At 36.7% G+C, this 18,485-nt stretch overlaps 2 protein-coding genes across 2 annotated transcripts in view; both read right to left on the bottom strand.

The window, feature by feature from the left end:
- LOC111054754 (protein takeout) overlaps positions 1 to 18,485 on the bottom strand; it is a 101,964-nt gene that overhangs the window by 30,892 nt on the left and 52,587 nt on the right.
- LOC111054748 (solute carrier family 2, facilitated glucose transporter member 8-like) lies at positions 651 to 17,568 on the bottom strand (the record flags this gene model as incomplete). The annotated part of the gene is given in 8 exon segments (XM_039439541.1): positions 651 to 1,276; positions 4,641 to 4,834; positions 6,529 to 6,653; positions 7,867 to 8,098; positions 9,375 to 9,637; positions 10,888 to 11,177; positions 13,468 to 13,571; positions 17,506 to 17,568. Coding segments are annotated over 8 exon segments (1,460 nt in total), but the record flags the coding sequence as incomplete, so codon positions are not given.

Here is an 18,485-nt window from a genome sequence, read left to right as displayed (position 1 = left end):
GAAGCTATTTTCCAAGAGAAAATATGCACTTAAAATATCTTACATAGGTAAAAACCAAGCAATACAGAAAGAACAAAGAATCATATGGGCACTGAGAAGAATAAAAAGTCACAAAAAAGAAAGAAAAATGTCATACGGAAACCTGGCCACAGATATCTATCGTAAATTGAGCCCTTCAGAGTGTTGGGAATCTGCCAGCACGAGAGAACCCAAAGACGTCTAGGCGCCCAGAAAAGAGATATTGAAAAGCCTCTGGATTCTATTAATTGGAGAATTATAATGACTTTCTGTTCTGGAGCGTGTTACAAGAAAAGAAAATGAAGAACGACGAGCCATGGATGGAATGTAGATATTAAGCTTAGAAAGTAAATAAGCAGAATCTATTTCATTGCTAAGTAAATTGTAAAGGAAAATAAGGGATCTGACATCCCTCCTTGATTTTAATGTTTCAATTCCAAATATACACCTCTGCGTATCAGTTGGGAAATCAAATGGAGAGTAAACTTCTTATATATCTACAGTAATACATATATTTCAGAAATTTGTTTTGTAAAAGCTCCAGAATGAGAATTTGGCCATTGCCAAAGAATAAGCATAGAGAATCGATGTTGGTAATTATGGTGATACTCAATAAAATGATGAGACAATAATTAGACATATTTGTACTTTATTCATAAATACATGGCACGATATATACACAAAATACATCATATTAAAATACACTATATAATATTGCATATATCACAGTTGGCTTGTATAGTACAAGAATACTCAACTTCATATTCACAGTGTGAATAAAGATGAGTGTAGTACCAAGAATGTACAGTACATTACTGTACCTATAGATTACACCCTGAGATTTTGAAGAACCCTGCGAATCAGCTTTGCATAATCAAACTCTGAGTCCTCAATCAACGATATTTCTTGTCTTCATGGATACAGTTTCAAGGTCATTCCTGGTTCAAACAGTACCCCCTGACTTATACTATTCCAAGGTCATCTTTGAATCAAACTTCTGGTATTTGAGTGCTCATATCAGCTGATCTTTCCTTGCCCTTGACTTATACAATTCATGGTCATTCCTGGATCAAACAGCTGGTATCTGTGTCCTCGTATCAGCTGATGCGTCATTGTCCTTGGAAGGTGCCTCGTCAAGGTCATCCTGAATCTGACTCAGCGTTTTTCCACCCGTCTCCACCACGAAGAACACAGTCACTAGTGCGTTTAGCAGACAGCTGATACAGAAGATGTAGTAGTTTAGGTAGATTCCGAACTCCTGGAACAGAAAACAACATGCATCATGACAAAAATATGAAGCTTTATTAATAGATAGAGCAAGTACTTTAGATAGTGCAAGGATAGTACTTTGTGGTGCAATAAAAATGAATCTGTTATCATGTAATGAAAGTTACTGTAGTTATAAATAGTGTCTTCTTATTCTTCTTACAAACAAGGAATTCTTGCAAATTATTCAAATGAACATAGAAAATTCCTATTATTGCCACCGTTTGCATGGTCTGCCGAAATCTCTTTTGCCTACTGGTTGATAATTTTATTTAAATATCGGGGACAGAGCTTCGCTCTGGAGTACGAAAGCATAAAAAATTATTACTGAAGAAGAAATTATAATAAAATTCATAACATTCAAACATAAAATGTTCTATCTAATCACAGTAAATTGAGATTAATTCCCAGAGGAATTCAAAAATTTCCCTCACAAAGGCCCAGTTGCACAAAAACCGGTTAAATTTCAATCCTAATTAATTTCACGTGAACTAATCAGAGAAGACCATTTCAAAAAAATGGATCTACTGGAATTAATCAGGATTAAAAATAACCCGGCCTCTTTGCAACCGGCACTGAGTACCTGATTAAATGATTACAAAAGTTCAACAGCTGAGTCATAATTTTGACACAGTTCCACACACATGAACTCGCTCACTCACTTCCATCACCAACAGACGACGAAATAATTATTATCAGCTGTTTTCCCAAGGTTGAATAATAATTATCCTTTCAATGTCCTTCAGAGTGTTTTCACAGGGATCAGACCTAGTGCAATCGAATCTTTATATTATAAGCCTACTATGTTCTGAATTTAGTGAGAATCGTTAGAGCCGTTTTCGAGATCCGGTGAAATACAAACATATAAACATCCAAAAATCCAAACATCCAAACATCTAAACATCCAAACATCTAAACATATAAACAGAAGATACTCGTTCAATAGTATAGGATATACTTTTAATCGTATTCTCTTAGCAGACATTCTTTAAACATGCTCCCTCCATTGATGCCGATTCTCTGTAACTCTTTCATTCATGCTGCAGATATTCAATTCTTTCCTGAAATGAACTCTTCTGTCACATCCCTTGGTTCTTTGGAGAAATCTAATCTCGGCTGCCTGCACTCTACTTGAAGTGGCTTCGTTGTCACCCAATAGTGTATTATGGGTTTTTATCTCAAACATTATTCATTTCTTCAAGTTTTGGACTTCTTTGATGTTACTGAATCATTTAGGGTATTCTTACTAAAGTATTATTCGATTCAGAAGCTTTTCTGTTTCGTTTTGGAGTGTAAAATCATAATGTGCGTACGGATTTGAGCACCACGAACATGCGCATTCCACTTTTCATCAGCTGATGCTAGGCTAGGCTTATTATTGACCGAGCGAAGTGAGGTCTAAGATTCAAGTCGACAGTTTGGCATTTCTCTTGTTTAAATGTTTTTATGTTGCGCATTTACGGCAAAACGCGGTAATAGATTTTCATGAAATTTGACAGGTATGTTTTGAATTGCGCGTCGACGTTTATACAAGGTTTTTGGGAATTTTGCATTTCAAGGATAATATGAAAGAAAAAAGGAGCCTCCTTCATACGCCAATATTACCATAAAAATCAGACTATAGAATTATTCATCATAAATAAGCTGACAAGTGATTATACAGATGTGTGGAGAAGCCAGTCTATTGCTGTATTTCCATAAGGTCTATATAGTTTCCAATCAGGTACTTGTGGATGAGAACACTGCGTGAGGTCTACTGTTCACAGAACTACTAGTACAAAGTATGGATTTTTACCTCTTCCCTTTGAAGTTTTTGATAATCTATTTGGAAAGATTGAGAGTTCTAGTAACTATCAACTCTTATCACAAGTCTATTAGTATCAAAAAACTCTCAGTTCAATACAGCTATGTTTTAAACAGGCTAGGCCTGTTGGTCTTTTTCCAATCATGTATTTGATTTGTAAATTGGTTAATGTAAATGAATAAGTATCTGTACCTCAAACTTTACACACAAACATCGATTTTTGTTCATACGATATTATGCCGTCCTTTTGAATTCTATCAGATTAAATGGAACTTGACAGACATCATCTGTCGAAATTATCTTTTCAATCTAATATAATTTATCAGGACGGCAAAAAATCGTACGAACAAAAATCGATGTGTGTGTGTGCGGGGCTTACTGTTTCTGTACAAATACAGATATTATCAGCTAATGAAAGGTGAAATTCACGTGTTCCTGACGCTCAAGTCTGTAGGCAGCTATAGAGAAAATATTCCATATGAGTAGAATCTTATGTTATATTTTGTTTGTGGTAAAATTAATCAATATTGAATGATGCGACAAAGACAAATACCCATTGACAGTTGTAGATATTGAAACAGGAACCGAATAGGCTGTTACATACGGTGTATTTCTCAGAGTTGTGTTATACTATTCATTTATTTTCTGTATTTTTCAATACCTGTTGACATGGACAGTTGTAAAGTCTCTTGGCTTAATAAAATTGAATTGAATTTTCAAATAATTATTGATTTTTTGATGATGATTAGGAGGCATTGTTGTAGAATTAAAGAAATTTGATCAATAATTTTAGGCCAACTAGTCAGTCTAATAGACTTCTTGAATGAAAAAGACTAAGAAATTGTCAAAAACCACAGATTTATTGATATTTTAGAAAGACCGGTTTCGGTTATTACACCATTGTCAATCTCTGATCAACTAAAACTAAATACCAGAGCAGCAGAATCTATACTAGTAGGCGAGTACTGCTATTGGTCAAGGGCATGAACGCCTGTCATTGGCCCAGCTAGACAGTCTCCTCCCACTCAACGGTGTGACATAGCAGTACATAGCAGTCCGTTCATGCCCTTGACCAATAGCAGTACTCACCTACTAGTATAAATTCTGCTGCTCTTGTATTCAATTTTAGTTTATCAGAGATTGACAGTGGTGTAGTAACCGAAACCGGTCTTTCTAAGTATCAATAAATCTGTGGTTTTTGACCATTTCTAAGTCTTTTCCATTCAAAATAAATAACTACCACAATATCAACTTCTCAACTACACAAAAAGTGGAAAAAAAACTAATAGACTTTTCATTGAGCATTTTTTCGACTCTCTCATTAATGATAATATTATGTGGTGAGGCAGGTTCCAATCTCTCACTCATCGTTATCATTACAAAAGCCAGACTCACCAGTTGTGGAATTGTTTTAAAAATATAGTTTTTTTAGTATGGAGTTGCATCGATAGGATTGCCATGCAGCGTTAGAGTTCTCTGAGTGGATATATCTCGATTTCAAGAAAACGAGATCATTTCTTGTGACAGAACGTTCGAGAATTTAAAGCCTCACCTGAGCAATGATGAAAAACATTCTGTTGACCACACAGGCTACAAGTGCCAGTGTAGTGGTAGTAATGGCCGATGACTGAGCCTTCACTGCCATGGGAAACAACTCAGACCGCAAGCTCCAGAACACTGGACTCAGTCCCAGACTGTAGCCGGCTTGGTGGAGGGCCAGACATCCATAGGGCATCCACGCTGTACCTACAATAGGACATTGTTTTTATTGCACTGAAAATAGTATAGAATACAAGGGCAGTACTTATAATTAGTACCATTGAGAAAAGATAGCATGAGAGGATATCTAATGGAAATAGTATAGAATACAAGAGTAGTACTTATCAAGGTCTATAAATACAGGTCATGACACTCGTGTTCCTTATGAAGCGGCCATTTTATGAGGTCTTTATGGCAGTACATTTGAAAATCCAATTCAATTCTATTTGCTGGTAACAAAATTATGCATTTTGAAAACAATATTCTAGTTCAGATAATAATATGTGAATTCAGGTTTTCAATTTTTTAATAATGGAGTTTCAATAATAAATGCTTCAATTATTCATTTATCTATTATTAAAAACTGTTCTGATTCTTGTAACTCAAGGATTATGTGGGACAAGACAGAAATATGCAAGGCCAACTTCAAAAAACTTTTAAGTTCCCGATCAATTAAATCTGAAAATCAACAATTCAGTTCCTAGTTGGAATCGAAATATTATTATTCTGTCGGGACAATTTATTTTAAAATTAAAAGCCAAGCAATATCCCTTGAACAATATAACAAAATAACACATCATGTTCTCCAATCTATAATGATAGCAGCTGATAAATTTGAAAATTGGTGAACAAGAAACCCATAAAATGGCGATTTTGCAATGCATCACGGGACTGTGTCATGACCTGCATTTATAGACCTTGGTACTTATAGGTAGTTACTTACCATAAAGAAAAGATAGCATGAGAAGATATCCAATGGTATAGGTCGTTTATGTTCCAAATTCCAAGTCGATTTTTTGTTAACTCAAGCTGATTACTGTCGACTACTGTCTATTATTTCAGTGTTGGCCGGATGAGAGTGTAAGAACGTCACAGTACGAGAGACTACCAGCCCCACATAACTTCAAAAAAATAACTACCAGAACTATCGACTTGAGTTAACAGTGAAATTTAGAATATAAACGCCCTGTACCATGGGATATCTTCTTATGCTATCTCTTCTCCACGGTATCACCATAAATGATACAGTATCAACACAATATGATACACTATCAGTCTATCACCACACATTATACAGTATCAACACAATAAGATACAGTATCATCTCAAGTACATAAACAACACCATAATTTATTTAATTCCAAACTTCCAAACTCTGAATGGATTCTACAAACCCCATGGGATATCTTCTTATGCTATCTCTTCTCTACGGTATCACTACATATGATACAGTATCAACACAATATGATACAGTATCATCTCAACTTGATACGCGACACCATAATTTGATACAAAACCTCCAAACTCTGAATGAATTCTACAAACCCCATGGGACATCTTCTTATGCTATCTCTTCTCTACGGTATCACCATAAATGATACAGTATCAACACAATATGATACATTATCATCTCTCAACTTCATACACAACACCATAATTTGGTACCAAAATTCAAAACTCCAAATGGATTCTACAAACCCCATGTGACATCTTCTTATGCTATCTCTTCTCTACGGTATCACCATAAATGATACTGTATTAACACAATATGATACAGTATCATCTCAACTTGATACACAACACCATAATTTGATACAAAACTTCCAAACTTTGAATGAATTCTACAAATCATGGGATATCTTCTTATGCTATCTTTGATCTATGGTATTATTATATCCTACCTGTGCGGAGATCGTAGTTAGTGGAGTGCAGGTTGTAGGTTCCTGTAGGTACGAGGAGGTACCAGGTACCTGACCAGAACATGGCTGCCGTGCAAGCCAGAGAAGCAGTCAGCATCAGAGATTTTCTGAAAATGAGATAGTAAAGAATCAGTGAAAAAAGTAGTATAAAAATTGAAAATCAATACTGTAATGATAATTAATGTGTATTGGAATGGAGTTCACTGAAAATAATGAAACAATAATTTTACGAATATAAAATTGAAAATTGGAATCACTGTGTATTGAAATGAAGTTTACTGAATAGATGGATGCAATTTACTTGAAAATGAAATTGAAAATTGTTGGAGAAGAAATGGTGGAGATTTATGGAAAGAAGACAAAATGGAATATCAATACTACCAAGTTAATGACTGTGTATTGGAATGGAGATCAATAATTGATACTCTAAGACATCTTATTGTATAATTTGAATGAATTTTGATAACTGAATAATGGACCGAGCGAAGTGAAGTCTAAGATTCAACTCGACGGTTTTTGTATTTCTCTTTATGTTTATATGTTCCGCATTTACGGCGAAACGCGGTAATAGATTTTCATGAAATTTGGCAGGTAAAAGAGCCTCCTTCATACGCCAATATTAGAGTGAAGATCAGACTAAAGAAATATTCATCACAAATCAGCTGTCGAGTGGATTATAAATTGCATGCAATAGCGCATGCAATTCAATATCTCAATTTAACTTGTTGAAAACAGCTGTTGTGTGGACTATTAATTGCATGCAGTGAGGCATGCAATTGATAACTTGAAGTATTTTCTCCCGACTTTTCTTTGCTTTCAACTCGGTAAGCTTTTGATGATACTGTAATAACATAGTTGTTTACATCAAATTATTAGCATTCAAATGATAATAATTATAATTTTTAAAATTATTGTCGATACAACATTTGAAACAACCATTAGCTGTTCACACACCGATATCTCGCCGACACGTCAGGACAGGACATAATTCACTCTGATGGAGGCTGTAGTTTTTAACTGCGCGAGGTCTACTGTTCGCAGAACTACTATATTAAAATGGAAGACTGTATAATAATAGTACTGAACAATAGAAAGATGGAGAAAGATGTAGTACACTTTTAGGACGAGGAAGAGAAATATGTGGATCTATTGTAGGTGTTTATACTCCCTTGAGTATTTTTGAGAGTTGAAACAATGAACATAATTATTGGGTTAACAGATATTGAAAGGAAAGAGAATGAAAAGGTATTCTACACAGCGATCAACTGGTATTAAAATTATAACTTACCTACAGATGGAAATATAACAATTATAATTTACCTCGTAAAGAGGTCGATGACCAAAGTAGATATAAGTCCTGTGAACAACTTAGCAGCTTCCAACCCCATCACAGCATGTTGTTTCTCTAAGAAAGGCAAGGGACGAGGAGGTAGGGAAGCCGCTATATATCCCATGACAGCTCCCGTATCGGAGAGGCGCTGGAGTATTGCTAGAGCTTCCATCACGAAAAGGGCTCGTCTCCCGGTTCCGGTCGCTATCAGGGACCTATAACCTGGAAAAAATGAAAATTCCAATTGAGAATGTATCAGAGTACAAATAGGGAAGTAAAAGGATTTCAAAGAAAATTAGAAGTGTTATAATTTTTAAAAAATGTTTTTTTTTCGATTCTTGAGAAACGAGTCTCTAGAGTTTTTGACTAGGAGGAACATATGCGCAGCAGAGAAAGATAGAGATACAGAGGCGCGATGGTCCCGTTCTGAACCGGTCAGCTTTCTCTGGTTTCTAGTGTTCATGCTATACATGCAAAGTTTCCTGTCTGAAAGCACTCAGTCGACTGAGTCTAATCGACAAATTGGCAACTGCGCTTCTATTCATGACTCCACTCATCACTGTATCACTCATCCACTGATGAGCCGCTGAACCGGTCAGCGTTCTCCAGTTTCTAGTGTTCATGCTGCTACACATGCAAAGTTTCCTGTCTGAAAGCACTCAGTCGACTGAGTCTAATCGACAAATTGGCAACTGCGCTTCTATTCATCACTGTAATTGGCTGATCTCTTTCCATTTCTCTGCGCCATATTCCTCCAGTCAAAAGTAATTTTGTACGGACTATAGCTACGCTAAGCTGAAATACGTCCTATCTCCTAATTTGAAACCTAAGCTATTTGTTCTGTTCACATGAGCGTAGGGTGGCTTTCAATGTTGGGAGATAGGATGGCTACGTTTTCCGAAGGAGTCACATAGCGAAAAGTGAAGAGATCTGAAAGTTCGTACAGACTTATGCGCCATGAACACGCACATTTCTCTTTCCATCAGCTGATGTTATGCTTACTATAGAGAGGTCCACGTTATAATGGCAGTGTTTGATTAGCAATGGTATTGCTATCCTTGTCTATCATTCAAAAAAGTGGATAGCGCTATCTCTTTCTCGCTTTGCTCTGTTGCTAGTTCGTCTTTTAACAATGTAGAATTAACAATTAATTAACAAAATATTTCATCTTAATTTTTCAAAAATATAATTCCTTGCTTGATGAAATATCATTGATTTTAAATGGGAATGAACCGTTAATATTACATTAATAAACCTGTATCAGCTACCATCTATAGAAGACAAGAAAGAGGAACTTTTTTCCTATCTTTCTTCACTGTCATTATAACGTGGAGCTCACTATATATATGTATCCTACTGTTTCTGTACACAGATATACCGTAATGAGAATAGCATCAGCTGATGAACAGTGAAATGCGCGAGTTCGTGGCGCATAAGTCTGTACGCTCCATCAGATGATAAGCAGATTATTGCTAGTGATAACAAAATGTTAACTCACCTCCCTTAGTACGCTCGTTGACGAACCTCTCAATGTCATCCAGCTCCCGTTCAAGGTCATGCGACTCATGCATCGGTCTCAGCTGTTTAAGGGCTTCACCTGCAGCCTGCCTGTCCCTTCGTCGTCTGAGCAGGTAGTAGGGCGATTCGGGGGCCCTCAACAGCAGTAGGGCCGATAGAATGGCGGGAAGGGCCGAAATAAGGGCCAGCTGGCGGTAGGTGAGAACTTGCCCCAGGACAAACTCGGTTGCGGCTCCAAGGCGTCTGTGGAGTAAATATATAATTTTAAAAATTTATGTTTTTGAGACTAGGAGCGGAAGTTAATGGTCAGGATAGTTCTCGAAAAAAGCAAGAAGAAGCAGAGGACGATGTAGAAGAAGAAGAAGACAGGAGGAGGAGGAGTATAAGAAGGTGATGATGAATAAGGTTGAGAAGGAAGAAGAAGATGATGATGATGATGATGGATGAGATGGAGGAGAAAGAAGAGGGAAAATTGTGAGAGCTGAGAGGAGGAAGTGTATTAATAGTATCATACGTCACATGGACGGGAAGGGGCCTTTCGCAGGCGAGAATGATGTTTCTAGTCGAGGCGTTAGCCGAGACTAGAATTCCATTTGAGCACTGCAAATGACATTCACGTCCAAGTAAAGTACACTATTTTTTGTCATAATAATCCAAAGAAGAATAATTGAGAAATAAAAAACATTACCTGCTTGTGCTGAAGTTACTACATGCATTCTATGAACATAACCTACTTTACAAATTCCGAGTCAGTAATTTTGTTGACAAAACTTCGACCTGGAGCGCTGAAGGTGTTTTTTTTGTAGCAGTTTTGCTGCTCCTATTTTGGAACTAGGGAACATACTAGAAAACATATGGTTTCATTACGGTAGAGTATGCTGTAATGAGAATCATATGTTTATTTGTTCTGCAAACAGCTGTTTACCGGCTTGATTTCATGCATGAAAAACAGCTGAGATTGAATGACTATGACAAAAAAATGTGGAGGAGTAGGTGAAGGAGGAGAAGGATAAGGAGAGTAAGATGTTGATGAATTATGAGTAGAAGGAAGAAGAAGAAGGTGATGATGAATGTGGAGGAGGGGTAAGAGGAAGATGAGGAAGATGAGGAAGAGGAAGAGCTGGAAGGGTAGAAAGGAGGTAGGAGAAGGTTGTGAGAAAGAGGAGGGAGAGGTATAAAATGAGGAGCAAGAGAAAGAGGAGCTGGTGAAGGAGGAAGAGAAGGATGAAGAGTAAGATGTTGATGAATTATGAGTAGAAGTAAGAAGAAGAAGGTGATGATGTAAGTGGAGGTGGGGGAATAGGAAAGAAAGATAAGATAAGATATTTATTGACAATTGTTACAAGGCTGTCTCCTATGGTAACATTCACACAAAATTGACAATATAAAATTAAAATCGAACCAAACTTAAGAAATAGATGATAAAATGAAGATGAGGAGATGGTGAAGAAGAAGGAGAAGAAGAAGAAGAATAAGAAGTAACACTACATTACCTAGCAGCTGAGAAGAGAGTCCCCAACAACCCTCTCTGTTGCGGCTTGGCAATCTCCCCCAGATAGACAGGCACCACAGTGTAGACGACACCAGACCACATGCCCACCACAAACCAGGCCACCACCAGCTGAGTGGTGGTGTCACACAGGGCCACCACAGGCCACGCCACCACTGGCAGGATGGAGGCCACCGTCAGAGTGGTACGTCGACCCCAGTGGTCCATCAGGTAGCCGGCTGGTACTGGGCTTAGGAGGTTGCCCAGGAAGTGAAGGGTTGTCAGCCAGGAAACCTGCCAACATCGGAATTTCACTTTTTTTAACGGAAGAAGTGAATATTGTTGTTAGCCAGAAAACCTTTAAAGAATGGAATTGAAACTTTTTGCGTAAACTAACTGTTGATATACAGATAAAGGCCCATATGAATAAAACCAGAGCAAATGCTCATGAGCAAGAGCATGGAGCATAAGGTTTCGCTCATGAGCAAAAGGTAGAAGCAAAAGCATTTGCTCATTTTTATATGAATAAGCTTTACCTTATGCTCCTGAATTCTGGAGCAAATGCTAACGTATTTTAAAGATTTTTCATCAGCTGATTCGCTTTCGTAGCCTTACTTTGTTTTTACAGCTCACGGAAGCGCTAAAATATGCAAGTAGGGGGCACCGCTTGTGTTTGCGTCGTCTGCTCTGTTTTCTATTTATGAATAGAGTTTTAGGCTAGTTGAGTTTAGAATTTTGAAATAATAGCGTGAAAAAATGTCATCTCTATAATAATCTTCAGCATATTCTTATAATATCAATAGCCAGCCTTCTTATAATCGTCTACACTCTCATCTTCTTGAATGCCTATTTCCTATTTTGTGATGGCTATCTTGATATCAGGTAGTGATATATATCATGGTTGAATCTAGAAAGAGTTTTATAGTTCTCAACTATTGGTTGTGATCGTATCTGGTATAGTTTCCTCTTCCTCATACGAATTAGTTGAGCCATTTTACTATGAGCAAAAGGTGATAAGCTGCTCTAGACTAGACTCACCTTTTTTGAAGCACTTGCTTCAAAAGTTTAGCAAATGCTCTAGTTTATTCATACAGTTTTGAGTATAAGCTTTTACTCTTGAGAAAATGCTCAAACTATTTTTTTTGATGAGCATGAGCAAAAGGTTTTGCTCACGTTTATTCATGGAAAATGAAGCAAATGCTCCATATTTTAAAAGTAAAAGCAAATGCTCAACTTCATTCATATGGCCCAATATTATAGTGAGAGACCTAAAACACAATAAAGCCTGAGTCAAACCTGTCATACAATGTTCTGATCTGATTACGGTCTACAACGACCAAGAATACTAGGGACATCTTCCACTCTGAGGGGGCTAACAAGCATGAAACAAATGTAGATTCAACTCATTAATGAATATTGTGAATTGTAGAGTTGAAAAAGTATCTAGAATATCATATTTGAGATACAGATTGATCAATATCAGGTTGTTATCAAAGGCAAATGTATAGTGATAGATAAATAAGCATAATACAAATCATGTAGATTTAACTGTCAGGTAATTGGTATCAAATTTATTGTTAAGATTGTATTTTATTTAGATTGTATTGTTTATTTTATCTCTATTCAGAGGAAATCTTCAGGGTGGCCCTTGAGAATACTGAAATGGGAGTATTGTTAATGTTGAACAAAATCCAATAAGCAGATGATACTGTAATTTTCCCTGACAGCATGAACAGCCTGCAGGAGCTTGTGAACAAGATAGGAGGCGTCAGTGAACAATATGGCTTGGAAATCAATGTAAACAAAAACAAAGTTCATGATGATAAGTAAGGGAGCAGTGGGAGGATGTGACTTGATGCTTAACACCAAGCCGATAGAGAGGGTGCAACAGTTCACGTATCTGGGAACCTTGATCAATGAGAAATGGGATCATTCTCAAGAGGTAAAATGCAGAATAGAAAAAGCGAGGACTGCATTCAATCAGATGGCAAAACTGTTCAAGAGTCACAACCTTAATATGCACATCAAAATCAAACTCCTCCACTGCTACATTTCCTCAATACTCTTCTATAGGATGGAGTCATGGACATTGACCAAGTCAACTGAAAAAAGACTCGAGGCTTTCGAGATGTGGCTGTATAGAAGAGTGTTGAGAATTTCATGTCAACTCAAGTTGATACTGTCGACTACTGTCTATTATTACTGTTTTGTTGGGTGAGAGTCTAAGAACGGCACAGTATGAGAGACTACCAGAGTCACATAGCTTCACGAAGAAGAAGTATTAGGACTATCAGCTTGAGTTAACAGTGGAAATTTGAACATAACGCCCTATACCATGGCATATCTTCTTGTGCTGTCTTTTCTCTATGAGTAAGGGGTGAGTCGGTCCAGTGATCATCTTGTGAGACCGCGACTGTATGTTGTGACTCGTTTGAAAATATTGTATTCTCTCAAAATATATGTGTTCTCCTTATTGATGGAATAGTTAAAGTCTTCGAATTATTCTAAAAGGTGTTCTCTTGAGCACATGTCTGCACTCACTTATGTTCTTCAAGTACACTTTGGAGTACTCAGAACCACTAACCTGATCAGGTGTGGTAGAAACAGGGCCATGACCGGCAAGTAATAGAGGTACACTGACTGTTGGCCAGCCAGCAATCATGCCCAAGGTCACCGATTGTGCCAGTACTGGAATCAAGTAAACAAAATAATACATTACCAATGATTGACATTCAAATGGACATTAAAATAGAATCCGAATAGACAAACATTAAATCAATCAATGATCATGTGAAAAATCAAACAGTTTGGAAACTTATTTTAAGGTACGTGCAGACTGCTTTGAATTTGATAATTCATTTTATTATCGTAAAGTATATAATATTATGAGATGTATAACACTTTGAAATTCCTGAGAACTTAATTATTATTATTATAAAACGAAAGCCGAATTAAATGCTGTAAATCACCCCGAAGACTTCTGCTACTGCAAATATTGACAACAGAATAAACAGCTTTCCCAATCTCCAAATGGAAATTTCCATCTAGCTGTTTACCCGGTTGTCAATATTTGCAGTAGCAGAAGTCTTCGAGGTGAATTACAGCATTCAATTTGGTCTTTCGTTTAATATTAATAATTAATTAATTAACATTTGAATAGTTGCAATATCTTAGTAATCTCCATCTGTTCCTAATAACTCTAGGAACGTTATTCATAATCATGCTATATAAGATACTAGCCGTCAGGCTCGCTTCGCTCGCCATATCCGTCTAGCCAGGGGGCTCCGCCCCCTGGACCCCAACTGGATCGTCCAATAATGAGATCAGCAGGCTCGCTTCGCTAGCCTGCATTTTTCATTTGAGCATTTCTATCATATGTTAGGACGATCCAGTCGGGGGTCCAGACTAAACGTCTGGCTAAACGGATATGGCGAGCGAAGCGAGCCTGACGGCTAGTAATATAATATTCCCAGGAATAGCTCTGATTGAAGTAGCAGTGCCCAATCAATTTTTCCGCGATAAATGCATTTCAATCTTCAACTTGGTGCCAACCTAACAAAGTCAACTCAACTTAATGCCAATCTGACAAAATTATTAATTTAGTTACCAGTTAACAACTGTTTCGAAGCGGTACTCCGCAAATGTTATTTTAAAACTTGGCAAACTGAAAACTTGACGTGGGTAATGACGTATTGAAGAATCGAAATAGGCCTATAACCATCCTCGGTTAATTGAGAATCTATATGTGTAGAGTCATGGACATTGACAGCTGCAACTGGCGCAAACTAGAGGCATTTGAATTGTGGCTCTAGGCAAACTGAAAACTTGACGTAGGTAATGAAGTATTGAAGAATCGAAAATAGGCCTATAACCATCCTCGTTAATTGAGAATCTATATGGTGTAGAGTCATGGACATTGACAGCTGCAACTGAGCGCAAACTAGAGGCATTTGAATTGTGGCTCTACCGAGTATACTGAGGGTGTTATGGGTGGACCATGTCCCCATGAAGAAATTTTAAGAAGAATGGGAAGGGAAAAGAAATTCTCAATACTGTAGAAGCGAGGAAGCTCCAATATCTCGGACATATAATGAGAACGAAGCAGATACAAGCTACTCCAACTTGTATTGCAGGGCAAGGTAGAAAGTAAAAAGGTTCTGGAAGAAGGAGAATATCGTGGCTTAGGAACCTGAGGACATGGTATGAAATGAGCACAGCAACAGCTGTTCAGGGCGGCAGTCAACAGGGTCATCATAGTCACAATGGTTGCCAACATCCGCAACGGATAGGAACCAAAGAGAAGAAGGCTGAGTTTTTAGTTCAAAATGATGAATTCCGTAGATTAAGGAAGCTTTATTCTTTGGGTAAATATTCATTTTGGGTAGTACACTCACTCGGGCTATGCCTAGAGGTGCGCATTTTATTCTGCACTTTCTATTAATTTTTAGTTTATGGTCATTTTATCTTTTTTATCAAATTAAATTATTTTTGTAATTATACATAAGGTAAATAAATTATGTAAACAATTATTTTTTGTCATAATTTTTTATTGATGTGCAAAATCAATAAATTTCGAATTGAATTGCTTCATTTCGTGGAACGTATCCCTCAATTTCTATTGGTGGATACCGATTTGAACGCTATTATGACACCAACAGCGTTGCCAATCACAGGCGAGTAGGAGGACACTCCCAATTTCAACGCATCTTATTGGTCGATATCCGCTATGAAGATGTTCGCTTTTGAAGTCTGAGCAATCGAAACAAAGGGATATAATAACTTTCATAAATATTCCAGTTATGGAATATTTCAAATATTTTTAATAGTTGATGTATAAAATTTCAAATATTCTTCATGAATGAACGGTTTTATTTGATTTTAATTGGACGATACTCATGTTTTAGTCCTGAAACACGGAAACAAAGTACTGTAGTTTAATTAGAAAATTATTATTATCAAAGTTGTTGACTAGTTTTCGAAAACAACTATTAAAAACTTCAACAATGTTTCAGATTCTACTTCATAAGTTCTATAGTGAGTCAGTCATATCTTAGACTGTCAGCATTGGTTAAATGGGATGCATTGATGTTAATTTATGTGGAATACTGACAGTTGAAAGTTGATCTCTCTCTCTATCGTCTAATTAACGGTAGTTTTGCATTGAAAACTGGCTCATTGACGGCAAAAACTATTATCAAGGCTGTTGTTATAGTAACAAACATCCTCCATACACCGGCTTCTTCTTCTTCTTCTTCTTCTTCTTCTTCTTCTTCTTCTTCTTCTTCTTCTTCTTCTTCTTCTTCTTCTCTTCTTCTTCTTCTTCATCATCCTCTTCTTTTCCTACCTCTTCGAATTTTTATAATCCTCCACTTTTTTCCTCATATCTCTCTTTCCCTTTTCTTCATCCATAATTTATCCTCTATTTCTTATTCTTCTCCTTCTCCTCCAACAGCTTCTTGTTCTTCTTCTGCTTGTTGTTATTGTTGTTGTTGTTGTTCTTCTTCTTCATATTCTTCTTCTCCTTTTACTTTTTCCACTCCTTCTTCTCATAATCCTCCTCTTTCTTCTCCTTCCTTTTCTTGTTCTTGTTCTCCTTCTTCTCCTTTTCCAACTCTCTTCTACTTCTCATAATCCTCCTCTTTCTTCTTCATTCATCTCTACTCCTAGTCTTAATCCATTCTTTTCCTCTTGCTCATATTTCTTTCTTTCTTCTCTTGTCTTCTTCTCCTGTTCTCTGTCTCTTTTTCTCCATCTTCTATTCTCCAGGAGATTGATATCCTCTGCCTTATCAAAATTGTTGTTACCCAGTTGAATAAAATCTTCTTTCAACGCCAATCTAGGTTCTATCTTCTTCGATTAACAGTAATCTAAGTTTATTATCGACTGTCGCCGATCGTTTGCAAACTGTAAAATCGACCATAATTTCTGAATAAATTGCGGAAATCTCGTTCGAACTTGAAAGTCTGCACGACTTGAAAGTTTTTGCAAATATTAATGCCACTTGCTCTCCAGGGAAAGTGGTTCAGTTTAGATGCATATTCAAGTTTTTTGAAAGTGTTTTCAGTCTTTCGTTTGGATTTCTTCCAAGTGGGTTGGTAAGGAATCTCGACCAACTCCTATTTTTGCAAAATATTGAGAAGTTCAAGTCCTTTCTCGATTGTCACTGATTGATTTATTGAGTCAAATAACTATTTATTTATTAATTCATTCGATAGAGCAAACAATACAACTTCTATTCATTCATAACTCTACCTTCATTGTATTATCATTCATCCCATCATCATCACCTAGGCTTAAAATACTTCTAGAGAGTCGCCTTTGTAAAATAATAGAAATAGTCCAAAAAGAATAAACAGACTGATCATTCGATATATTAATAAAGGCAACAATATAATTATTCTCCTTTAGCAGCAATCATTCAATTGATAGGCAGCTTTCCATCGTTTTCTGTCCAGAGCTGTACTTTTCAGTTGAGGTTGATTATGGAGGTTCTACTTGAAGCTTTACTATTGACATTCCAGTTTCGAAGTATTTTGATTCAAATTAAACATTTTTTTGACATAAAAATCAAATTAAATTCAATTTTCTGTAGATATTTTTCGTAAAAGGATGATGTTTTTACCTGTAGCTGCTCCAACGTCGGCGGGTAGACTAAACGAGACATTTTTCTTCTTCAACTTTTTCAATGGATCCAGGAGATCACATGTATGATTGGAGAATATTTCTCTGCCCAAGAAACCATGGGAATATATAAAATTGCATTGAAATAGTTTATAGTTATCAATTTCAATCACATTTGACAATCATAATCAATAAATCATCCATTCAAAAAAGCAGTGTAAATAGCTCACAAATTACATCAATGTTTATTATAATTTGGCTAGACTTTACTTTGAATGAACCAGTGATCACCTATATCGATGAATCGAGTTGGGTTAGTTAGATAGTATTGATACTGGAATTAAATACTATCGGTTTTACTGATTCAATTAAAGCAAAGCGTCCCCTTCTTTATTCTTTATCATGATAAATATATCATCAAAATGATAGTAAGAGGAAAAATAAGGTAACCCTGTGCTGTTCCACTCCCAAATTTAGATAAGGTTACACAAACTCCAAAATATGTCGTCAAGTCTTGTAGTTCTTCACTTCACAAAATTCTCAGCCATAAAATATTTTCAAATTTAGATGCTTCAAAACCAAACCCTCGTAGAAAGAATATTGTACATTATTATCACAAAAAATGAAATATTCACATACTAATGAAATTTTGAAAGAGCGAACATTCTAGTATGTTCTTTATTTTTTTATTTTTGGATTTAAGGCCGGTTACAGAGCTCGACCGACCGTCAGTCTTTTCCATAGATATTCCATGTATCCGTACAGAGCAGGACTGACGGCACGCATGCGCACGGTCAGGACCATGCGTTTTACACTGCGTACGAAGACCATCGATCGAGCTCGTGCGCATCCGTTCCATCGGTCGACTGACGCGTTATTGAAGCAAATAGAAGCTTTCTGAGCTGTACTGATCAGTAGCCCGATCGCAATATAACAAATGTGCTGAAACCTCTGCCCGACAATCAGCTGATATTGAATAGA

This window comes from Nilaparvata lugens, chromosome 13, assembly GCF_014356525.2.
Source record: "Nilaparvata lugens isolate BPH chromosome 13, ASM1435652v1, whole genome shotgun sequence".
Classification (NCBI taxonomy): domain Eukaryota; kingdom Metazoa; phylum Arthropoda; class Insecta; order Hemiptera; family Delphacidae; genus Nilaparvata; species Nilaparvata lugens.
Note: the sequence above shows the minus strand (reverse complement) of the source record. Positions and strands in the feature narration are given on the sequence as shown.